The sequence below is a fragment of the Dromiciops gliroides genome, chromosome 6, assembly GCF_019393635.1.
Source record: "Dromiciops gliroides isolate mDroGli1 chromosome 6, mDroGli1.pri, whole genome shotgun sequence".
Lineage (NCBI taxonomy): Eukaryota > Metazoa > Chordata > Mammalia > Microbiotheria > Microbiotheriidae > Dromiciops > Dromiciops gliroides.
In genome coordinates, this window is record NC_057866.1 from 37875380 (window position 1) to 37887280 (window position 11901).

The 11901-nt window shown below is 40.3% G+C and overlaps 1 protein-coding gene across 1 annotated transcript in view; it reads right to left on the bottom strand.

The window, feature by feature from the left end:
* Positions 1-10714, bottom strand: part of QSER1 (glutamine and serine rich 1) — a 42571-nt gene extending 31857 nt beyond the window's left edge. The window contains exons 1-3 of the mRNA XM_043970207.1: positions 10609-10714; positions 9594-9755; positions 2834-6448 (exon numbers count right to left, since the gene is read on the bottom strand). Of these exons, the coding sequence (XP_043826142.1) occupies positions 2834-6448; positions 9594-9729 (3751 nt within the window). The 5' untranslated portion in view covers positions 9730-9755; positions 10609-10714. The remainder of the gene's footprint in view (positions 1-2833; positions 6449-9593; positions 9756-10608) is intronic.
* Positions 10715-11901: the final 1187 nt, after the last annotated feature.

The following is an 11901-nucleotide window of genomic DNA, read 5'->3' on the forward strand; positions in this document are numbered from 1 at the left end:
TGCTCCTTTTCTTCAAGGTACTCTCAGCACTGAGATCTAGAACCCACCATGGCCCTGGGGATGGTCTTGAGAGTTATCATGGCTTTTCTGTCTCAGAGATCCCAGGACTGAGCAAACACCCAAGGATGTCAAAGGCACATCCCACACACACCAAAGTATCTCTCTGCAGCATCACTTTTTGTCATAGCAAGAAAAGAACAGCTAAACAAACTGTGGAACAAGAACGTAACTGCATGTTATGAAGAATACAGAGAAGTCCTGTGAACTGAAAAAAAAAAAAAGGTCTATGAAAGCAGGGAAATAACACACATAATTTATCAATGTAAACTGAAAGAACGAAACACAGAAACAACAGTATGTAATCATAATGACTAAGCCTTATTCAGAAAAAGAAAGAGCACACTCTTCCTTCTTTGCAAGGGTACACATGTGGAATACAATATACACTGCCAGACTGTTATATGCTGGTTAGTTTTTTGGTTTTTGGTTTTTTTTGGCGAGGCAATTGGGGTTGACTTGCCCAGGGTCACACAGCTAGTAAGTGTTAAGTGTCTGAGGTCGGATTTGAACTCAGGTGCTCTTGAATCCAGGGCTGGTGCTCTATCCACTAAGCCATCTAGCTGCCCCTTGCTGGTTAGTTTTGATGAATTTTTTTCCCCCTCTCACTTTTACTTTTTAAAAAAATGAATGATTCTCTGGGATGGGAAGAGACAAGGAATACACTGGGAGATAAAGGTGGTCTCAGATTAGTCCTTGGGTAACACACACAATTCCATGCTTTTGTGAGAAAATAATTATTAATAATGGATTTCTAGGAGAAATCCAGAAGCTGCTCCCACCCCCCCCCCACCCCCAGCTTGGGAAAAACCTGAAGCTTAACAAAAGGAATGCAGATTGACCTTCCGGACTTCCTAAAGGAAGTTAACTCACCTTGGCCCTTGGCAACCCCCCAAGTCATGTCACAATGGAATTGAATGATACTGGCCAACTGGTTTGGATCAATGTGCAGTGAATCATTTCTACCTAAGAGAGGATAAAAATCCTTGGGGAGAGGGGGGTTGCTCTTTCTTCTGGCTGTGCCGGTGCCTCATACTGACTTACCTTACCTTACCCTGGGGCAGGTTCTTCCTAACCACACCCCCCACCCCCATTCTATACTGGGTTTACACTCAGTCAAATTAATAAAAAATGCTTGCTGCCAAAACTGGTGCAATGGCTTCTAATTTGTAAGTAGCAATCTATTAGAAACCCCAGCTAAAATTCCCAATAACTTAGAGCAGAGACAGGCTTCCCCCAATATTTCAAACCACATACTTTTCAACTTAGTGGGGCCCACTGGAACTTGTATTCTGCTTGTACGGTTTTCAGCAATCCAGGATTATCTCTAAACTGTGCTGAGACAGCAGAAAAGGACTGAGGAGAGAGTCCTTACATAAGGGCACATATTTAGATAGGAACTCATCAAACTCTGCCCAAAGAGATTGAGAACATGAGTATCTGGCATCTTTTGTAAGCTAAAGGCTGTTCCAAACCAAGACAAATGAAACTGTGCATCATCATAGATAGTCTGACTCTTAGAACACCACTTAAAAACAAAATAATCAGGGGCAGCTAGGTGGTGCAGTGAATAAAGCACCGGCCCTGGATTCAGGAGGACCTAAATTCAAATCTGACCTCAGACACTTGACACTTACTAGCTGTGTGACCCTGGGCAAGTCGCTTAACCCTCACTGCCCTGAAAACAACAACAACAACAACAACAAAAACCCCACTCCCAAACCCCAAATAATCCCACTGAATCTGCCAGTGTTCCCTTTGATCTGGTTGTCAGACTCTTCTAATGTCTGGGAAACAGAGGAGTGACAAGCTTGCTTTATGAAAGATTATCAGAAGCTTGGGTCCCTTAGTATCAAAGGACCTGACGGGAAAGCCTGACTGGGGAAATGCTTGAGCTGCTTTTAAAAAAGCAGAAACTGCTGCATGTCCTTACAGCAATGAGACTGACTTGGAGCTTTTTCCAAAATCATTTTATATTGGATCTCCCCTTCCATCTCTGGTTCTAATCTTGACTTATCAACCAACCCTCAGTCCATCTTCAGCAAATGAACATGTGAGAACCTGCAAACATGCACATACATGTGCCTGCTCACAGTCTGGTGACAGTGAATTGATTTGACATCTACTCTTTTCTCCAGGAAAGCTCCTAGTTGCTGTTCTGTTGGTGAGGTTAGCAATCCTGCTGGCCTCTCTATTCATACTTTCCTTAACCTTCCCTTGGCTCCATGTCCTCCCTTCTACCTGGAACTCAATTGCCTTGCCTAACACAAAACAAAGTTCTTAGCCAAAGTACTTCAAATGAATTTCCCAATTTTTCTAGAACAATATTTGTATTTATTTGTCAGAAGCTAAGAAATAAAGTGCCAGTTATGATCAACCTGCTTCCCCACCACCCACAGAAGATAATAGCAATGCAGCATCCACCTCAACAGGGTAGCCACCTCCTCCTAAAAAAGACATTTCCGGGCAGCTAGGCACTGTAGTGGATAAAGCACCGGCCCTGGATTCAGGAGGACCTAAGTTCAAATTTAGCCGCAGACATTTGATACTTACTAGCTGTGTGACCCTGGGCAAGTCACTTGACCCTCGCTGCCCCCCCCCCCAAAGCCATTTCAAATTAAGACACATGCCACCCACAGGCCAACATATTCTATCCCATTCCCATCTCTGGGCCTACTTTTATTAAGGAAAAAAAAAAAAAGCTTAAAACTAATAATCCCACTAGAAATTGTGCTGGTGCTAAATTACAATCATGACTACCAATGTAAAATTTTACCTGATTTATTTTTTTTATCAGAAGTATCATCCAAAGTAGATAAAACAGTGGAAATGCTCTTTTGAAGATCATTACTACATCCTCCAGAATCTTCATCATCAGAAGAAAACGAAGGTAAAGCTTCAAAGTTTTTCTTGAGTTCATCCATTTTTCTAGAAGGACTAAAGCCCCCAGCTTCAGACACTGCAGGTGAAGTGGACAAAGTCTTTGGGAGTGGAGCGTGGCACGGTGCACGTACAACCTGGGTCCCTGGCCGCCGAGTTCGATTTGGCATTCTTACAGCAGGAGCTGAAAACTGCTGTTTGGGTCCAGATTTCAGAAAGTCTAAAAAAGAGGCAATAAATCCCGTTTTCACTTCTGGCTGCTTCTCCTCCACTTCTCTGATCTTCTGTCTCATCTTTTCCTGATGCTGATACCCATCATGACAACATTCTGAACTAGGAGGGGAAAATGGCAAGCATGTATCTGTGCCCCTGGAATTCTGACGTTTATTTTGTGGGGGCCATTTCACCTGTTTCTGGCTAATATTATCATCTTCCTTCATTAGCCCTTTTCCTGTAAGTCTGTTCTTCTGGAGGTTGAACTGCATTATATCTGGGTCATCTTCTTCATTCTTGACACTGATCATATCCCCAGGTTGTGCCATAGCCATTAGAGGAAGTGAGACTTTGTTCTGGGCCCCTGTGGCACAATTGTCACCAGCCATATGAAATTCATTCTCTGAAACAGCACTTTCACCACTTAGACTTTTACTACTAGGAACAAACTCCTGGTCTCTGTTGTTTAACAAGCCATCAGTAGGGATATCTTTGTCCTCTTCCGATTCATTAGTAATATGAGGGGCTTTGTTCACTGTATCAGAGCTTTGTTGCTGCTCCTCAATTGCTGAGGGGGTGATATTTTGATCAGGAGTTTCAAGATGCTTTTGATCAAGATTCATAGTCTTTGAATGAATGATAGGTATGGAGGAAAGATTTATAGTAATTTGGCCTCCATTTAAGGAAATATTGTTTAGATTCTCTGGTTTTCCAGCCATGGCTGTCAGAGTGTTGAAGTCTGGCGTCACATGCCTAATATCTGTTGATTGCTGAAAATGGGATTTGGGGCCATCACCGTTCTCAACTGTTGGAAGTGTTTCACCTGAAGCTGATTTGGCAAAATCAGATGGTGTAACCCCACAAGCTGCAGCAGTAGCTGCTAAGATGTCATCATTTGATAAAACGTTTCTCTCATCGCTGAGAAGTATTGACTCTGGAAAACACATTGAACCAAGGGGAACAAACTGATTCTTTGAATCATGTTGATTAAAAATGCCCTTTGTTGCCAGATGTTGTTGTAAAGCTTTAGAAGATTCTGAGAGATCCACTTTAATAGCTTCAGAATTCTGAGGGTGAAGCTGCTGCTGAGAACGTCCACCACTGCTCTGAAGAATAGGACCGTCCATCTGAAGGAATGGATGTACTATCTGCTGAGAACTCTGAACAGGCTGGATTTGTGCTGATGCTTTTGCTTGGCCTAAGCCTGCCTGCAAAATTGATTGTTGAAAAATCTGCAAGTCATACCCAGACTCTAGAAGTACCTGTGAACTAGGCAGGGGTAGCTGATGGACTTGTCTTAAAGCATTAGTCTGAATTTGAATCTGTGGTGAAGAGTGAATGGCTTGACTATGTTGTTCTTGAACCTGTACTTCATGAACCTTAGGCAGAAGATGATGTTGCTGGTTTAATTCCTTTGTATTGGTGTTTACTTGTGAAGTCTGCATTAAATTAGATGCTTTCTTAATATCATGGCTTGACACATTAGGCATTGGCCCAATCGACTGGGTAAGGTGTGTCATAGAGTTGACCATTCTTTCCTCTTTTTCTTGCTCTTGTAGAGCAACCCCAACAACTTGACCTTCAAGGCAAGAATTACTTCTAATTACACTCTGAGGATACCTGTCATCTGCCTTTGAAATTCTATAAGCTGGATCTTGAGCATTAATTTCTCCATCAGGCAACCTGTGGTTTGGTGATTCAAGAGATGCTGGCTGCTGTAACCCTTGTAAATCTTGCACTGGAAAATCATCTTCTTGTTTTGAGGATGTATACATAGTAGAATCAGGTTTCCTTTTAGGGTAAGATTTTACATCAGAGGAAGATCTATTATTTTGTAAGGTTTGTGAATGAACAGGGGATGCAAAAGGAGATGACTGGGCAGTTGGCAAAAATGTTTGCGACTGTGGTGATGATGATCCTTGGGTCTGAGCACTTTGAGAAATATAATTCTGGGTGGAACTAGAAGCTGGCAAATTCTGAACTTGAGGTGAAGAAAATGGAAGAGAAGGTGATGTTAATGTTAGAGATTGACCTGAAGTATAATTTTCTGAAGGGCTACCCACTGACAAAACTTGTGATTGACTGACAGTAGATAAACCCTGAGAATGACCCGAAGAGTAGCTCTGAGACTGGCTAACTGAAGAAATCGCTCTCGTTTGAGCAGAGTAGTTCTCGTGTGTAACTGAAGAGAAAACCTGCTGCTGATCAGAGGAGTAGCTAATTGTGTGACTTTCAGAAGTTACTGTTTGAGACTGCCCAGAAAAAGTCAGTGTTTTATACAAGGGTGGCAACTTCTCAGCTTTACTGTGTGTGTGAACCTGGGAGTGAACGACAGACGGCACAGCATGTGGCTGCGTGGAAGCATAATTCTGGGACTGGCTAACTGATAAAAGGCTGGGTAGCTGGGCTGTAGAATAAATTTGTGCTTGGCCTGATATCACAGAACTCTGGTTGTGTAAAGATTTGGAATAGCTTTGTTTGAGTACAGGAGGCATCACACTTGGAGGTTTGGGGGTCTTAGTTGACCTTGGAGGTTGCTTTGTAGAGCCGTTCTTTACTTCTGAAGTAGGAAGATAGCTGGGCGATGGAACTGTAGATGGGTAAGACTGAGCCAGTCCCACTGAGACCTGGGAGGTCTTCTGTTGTGGTCCTCCATTGCTCACCTGAGTAGAATCTCCAATTGGGTTACAAGATAAAGATGGCTGCCGGGTTGTATCCTGGAAATCAGCTACACTCGCATTTGAAAAATAACTAGGTAAGGAATGCTGTGAACCAGTCAGTTGTGCCTGAAGAGACTGAGTATTGGAAGGCCGCTGATGGTGCTTAATAACACTACATTCTCGAAGGACTCTTTCAATGGATGTAGTAGAACCAGTAAAAACTGATGAGCTATAGGCTTGAGAAGCTTGCTGGGCTCCTCCGAGGGGTGAAGACAGCAAGCTAAACTGAGGCTGTAAGAGATGGGGTGCAGACTCTTGAGCTGAACGATATGTAGAAGACTGAGGAGGTACACTGGTACTTAACACAGAACTGCCCAAGCGTTCAAAAGCCAAAGCGGTTGGAATACTACCCTGTGAAGCCTTGATTTGTAGCAAAGGGTCATGAGGATTTAAAATACCATTTGAAGTGTTGCTGAAAGTTGTATCTTGAAGTGTCAGAGGTGGGGTGGTAGCAAAGTTTCTATTGCTGAAAGTGTTGGGATGCTGATAAGTGGAAAGAGTGGATGTAGATGGAAATGTTCCAGTGGTTGGCAAAGCTCCAGTAACAAACAGCTCAGCTGCTGTTGAGGAATGCATACCTATGAGGAGAAAACACCACAACCAGTATTTATAAAAAGATAGTACAACTAAACAAATATCTATATACGCAGTACAGATTTTACAGTAATGAAAAATTCTCACATCCCTTACATCCTTGCCTATGAGGGAAAAAAATACTTATAGAAATAACTCTTGAAAATTACTGAACTTTGGGGGCAGCTAGGTGGTGCAGTGGATAAAGCACCGGCCCTGGATTCAGGAGGACCTGGGTCCAAATCCAGCCTCAGACACTTGACACTTACTAGCTGTGTGACCCTGGGCAAGTCACTTAACCCTCACTGCCCCACCAAAAAGAGAGAGAGAGAGAGAGAGAGAGAGAGAAAAGAGAAAAGAGAAAAGAAAAAAAGAAAATTACTGAACTTTAAAATTCACTATCCAAAAGTACTTAATGAAGTTTTATTAAATCAGAAATTCATATATGCAATTTAAGTTCACATGAATGGGTATCTAATTGGAATTTACATATTTTTACAATAGGGTAATTACAAAATTATAAAGCCAAGTACACATTATATAGGTACCCATTTTCACCTTCAAAAAGAACCTAGCCAAAAACCAAATTATAAAGTTAACTAAATGAGCACAAAAATCATAATAGTTAAATTAACATTAAGCTGCCTACAGTTTAAGTAACAAATACATTTTAAATATTAAGCTTAAAATATTAACAGGTTTCTGTTGTCAAAACATAACATGTTTTTCTTACATTTGAAATTTATTACTACTTAGCAAAAAAAACATTGCATGACAATAATAAAAATGTGAGAAAATATTAAAAGCATATGGTTTGGAAATATTCCCTGGCCCTATATGTAGATTCCACTTCTGTTTCAATTTCGATTCCCCTTCCTCTGTTAAATGTCAAAAAGTAGCTTCCTCCTTAGAAAAATGAGAAAATGTCTAGCATAGCACTTGCAACAGCAGGTACTCTAACAATTAGTTTTTAATTATTAAGATAGCTGTATAAACAGGCAATAGTAAGGCATCAATAATTTATCGAAACAACTAAAACCTAAATTAATTTAAAATTATACTTATGCAACTGTTTTACCTTATCTATATATTACTTGCCATTATGTCCTAAAATCAAAGCAACACTGGACAGCGAAGAGAATGCTGGGCTTTGGTGTCAGAAGACTTGAGTTCACATCTTTTTTCAAAGACCTGGGCAAGTCCCTTAACTATTATGCACCATAGGCAACTCCCCAGAGTTTATCTAGTAAACCAAGAGAATATGATATGTGAATGGTGGAAGAAGTCCTCACAGCAGGAGGTCTCCAAACTGAAAGATTTTTTTATGTATTCCTTTGCATATTCCCTAGATAGATGTGTTGTACAGAAATGCAGAGGTGTGAGAGAAAGGTACACAGGTGGTACACAGCAAACCTGTAGGCTATAATAGGAGATTTAAAATTCTGTGATTTGTTCTTTCACCATTCCTACAAGATAGACCCATTCACCACTACCCTCTCTGCTCAAATTTAATCCCCCAGACAGATTAAACAACAATTCCTAACTTTACCACAATTAACAATAGTAGTGATCTACCAGGTTTGTACTTGTGTGGTATGGACAGCAGACTTTCATTGATAACAGATTAGGGAAGAGTTGGGATCTCATGATACCACAGTAGTCCTTCTTGGTCATATAAGGTGACCAAAAAGCTTCAGCCCTCAGTCACCAAATGGATAGTACAGAGGAATATAAATGGAGTTTTAAAATCCAACTTGTTCATCTCAACACAGAAAAGAAAGTGTCTACGGCTGCAATGCAGCCTCTGACCTCCTCAACTGGAGACACCCCTGAGCTCTACCCTACAGTACTATCTCGTGTAGAGAAGGGTGCATTTGGAGAGACAGGAAAGACCTAGGTTTGAGCCTCCATACAGACAGCTCTTTCACAGGATTATAGTAAGGAAAGCGCTTTATAAACTTTGCAGTGTCCTTTCAATTTCGGATATTCTCAGTGTCCTTTTTCAAGTTTTCTTGGGCAGATGTCTTTCTTAGGCACTTGAGGCATCATATGGCTATTAACAATATTACACTTTCATGTGCCCTATGCCTCTTCCTATCCCCATACCATGCCTTAAAAAAAAAAACTCAAATGAACCTCAATGGTGAATCTAGATAAATTTGTGGCAGCTTCAGCAAATTTAAAGAGAAAAATTCCTATATGTGTATAATAAATACATAGTTATGATGAAACACTAAGATGTTGTGAAGTCATCATTCCCTCTTTCCATCTCCAAGGTCACTTATTTCACAATGAGGAATTGTAGAGAACATTTCCATTCTGTTTAATACTGTGAAAAATCTAAACTTACTCTAATTGGGCACTGGTGGGTAAATCAGTGTAACTATGAAAAAAATCGGGGGCAGCTAGGTGGCACAGTGAATAAAACACCAGCCCTGGATTCAGAAGGACCTGAGTTCAAATGGGGCCACAGACACTTGACACTTACTAGCTGTGTGACCCTGGGCAAGTCACTTAACCCTCACTGCCCTGCCCCGCACCCCCCAAAAAAACTATGAAAAAAATCTCACTGTGCCTATATTCTGGGACTCAAAGACCTAGAACCTGAATTCAATTCTATTGTGAACTTGATAGTGATCACAATGGGTTTTTGTTGTTGTTGTTGTTGTTGTTGTTTTTTAGTGAGGCAACTGGGGTTAAGTGACTTGCCCAGGGTCACACAGCTAGTAAGTGTCAAGTGTCTGAGGCTGGATTTGAACTCAGGTCCTCCTGACTCCAGGGTTGGAGCTCTATCCACTGCGCCACCTAGCTGCCCCTGATCACAATGGTTTTTAAATTAAAAACTTAATAGAATTTTTATTTTTTTAGAATAGTATTAAAAATTAATGTAAACAAAATACGTATTTACAAAGAAAGTATCAACGATCCTTTGAAATAAGTCCAAAAAGTCTTCTGTTCCTTTTAAACAGATAATTTTGATGATTGCTATTCTGAGATCTGGTATAGCTAGTCCTGACATATTCTTAAAGGACTACACCAATTTTTTGTTTTCAGCATTGAGAGAAATCTTATGTACACATTATTTTAAAATCTATGCTAGATCATGAGTTACTAGTTTACTGAAAAACTTAAAAATTCAGAAAATAATACCTGTCTGCCAGGATGAAGCCCTGAATTGTGGTAAAAGAGTAGCTCCGGAAGTAGTGGCTGGAACAGTTCGGGATTCAATAGCAGATAGAAAATTCATCACTGAAGATTCTTTAGTATTAGAGCCAGCACTGTTCATATTTGTATCAAATATTCCAGAAAGACCTAAATGTTAAAATAAAATATATTACAAAAATAAATGTACATGTTTCCACCCACATTTACAAAGACAAGTTCCTGAAGTTCACAATTAATCTGAAATAAAGAAAATTCTTCCCCAATAATGCTGAGTTTCAATTAAATTAAAATTTACTTTAAAAATTTTATAGTCTCACAACCTATATCAGACTGCTTTCGGTCTTGGGGAGGACAGAGGAAGGGGGGGGGGGAGAAAAATTTGGAACTAAAAATCAATGTAAACAAATGTTGAAAACTATCCTTATATGTAATATGTAACTGGAAAATAATCAAAGAAAATTTAAAAAGAAAAAAAATTTTATAGTCTCTTAGGGCTTCATTGTGCCCACCTATAATCCCTACTTAGTGAAAGAGGCTGGGCCCAATAGATGACCTAAACTCAGGAGTTCTGAACTGCAGCAGGGCTAAAGCCTGTGGGGATCCATTGTTAAATCCAGCACCAAGATGGTGAGCACACAGGTGCCAAAAGGCTGCCTAAGTAGAGGGGATCTTCCTACTGATATCAGACACTTCTGTGCTGATCAGGAGTAAGATCAGGCTTGGGATTGGCTGCTGTGCTTCCACAGCCTGGGCAAGATAAGGAGACTCGGTCTCAACAACAAAACTGTTTCATGTCTCTGAATATTATGTAAATCTTTTAATCTAACAATCTTTATTAATCCATTAGTATGATAGAAAGTTTTCATTCTCATATTGACTTCAGTTTCCTTTCAGTTTAGCTCTTTTCCTCCATATTCACAACTCAAAATCTGTGCAGCTCCCCCCCCCCCCTTTTGAAATTTGTAGGGAATCATGACAGACTTAACAAAAGAACTGTTACCAGAGGAATGTGTGGCAGCATATCCAGGAAGCTGATGAGAGGTGCCATAATTCTGTCTGTGAAGAAGATCCGTTTCAGATTGCGATGAATGTCCTCCTCCGTAGTTTAAACTAGAAATATTAAAAATAGAGACTATACCACAAACAGACAAAACTCAGGTGAGCCACAAAGCTTTAACCAATCATTTGATTCACATTACTACAGATATAAATCAATGAAACAAAAGTTAGTTTGATCTAAATTAACAAAGAATCTGTAATTTTTCTACCATGGCAGGGAAATTCCTGGTAAGGGAACTTGCTCACCAAACAGAGTTAATCAAAGCAGTCGAGTCAGACAATTTGAACATAATCTTCCTTACTCCAAACCCTGCCTATTTTGTCACAGTGAAAATGTTTCAATGACACAGGGGAAAAAAACGATTAAAAAAAAAAGTATGGTATCTATATTTAAGACTGCCCTTCGGGGCAGCTACGTGGTGCAGTGGATAGAGCACCAGCCCTGGAGTCAGGAGGACCTGAGTTCAAATCCGGCCTTAGACACTTAATACTTACTAGCTGTGTGACCCTAGGCAAGTCACTTAACCCCAATTGCCTCACCAAAAAAAAAAAAAAAAAAAAGACTGCCCTTAAGAGCTATCTTAATTGAGAAGCCAGATAATAAAATAATTGATTTAAGCTAGATAAAGAATTTCAAGAATCAATACTACCTTTAGAGTCTCAAATCCGTTTTTAAGCAATAAAATTAAATATTTTCATTTTCATACATATTCACCTATATGGAACACACACAGTCACAGACTTCTTTCTACTCCTTTCATTTTTCTACCGCTGGCATTTCAGTTACATTTGTAACTAGCAAGCATTTACTAGTGCTGGTGCCAGGCACTGCGCTGGATGCTGGTGGTGTAATGACAAGAATGCAAGTGCTCTCAGAGGTTAGATGAACTATGATCATTTGCATCAATTCAATTCAAAGCAAAAGTTAAAAAACAACCACCACCAGTTCTGAAGCCTCCCCCAAACTCCTAGAGGCCCCCGGAAACGGCTTTTTTGTCTTTTCTGACAGGCTATGATGTTGTTTCAATAAGCACAATGTAAGCTCCTTAAGGGCAGCGGCTGTTTCACTACTGTCTGTCCTCAAGGCCTAGCCCACGGCCTGGCATGCCAGGGCAGAACAAACATGCATCAATGGACTAAGTGAGAAATGTTTTTGTACTTATAGAGATATTTGGCATTCTCAGAATTCCCCAACTTTGAAAAATGAATCAAAAAGCACTTACCACGTACCAGG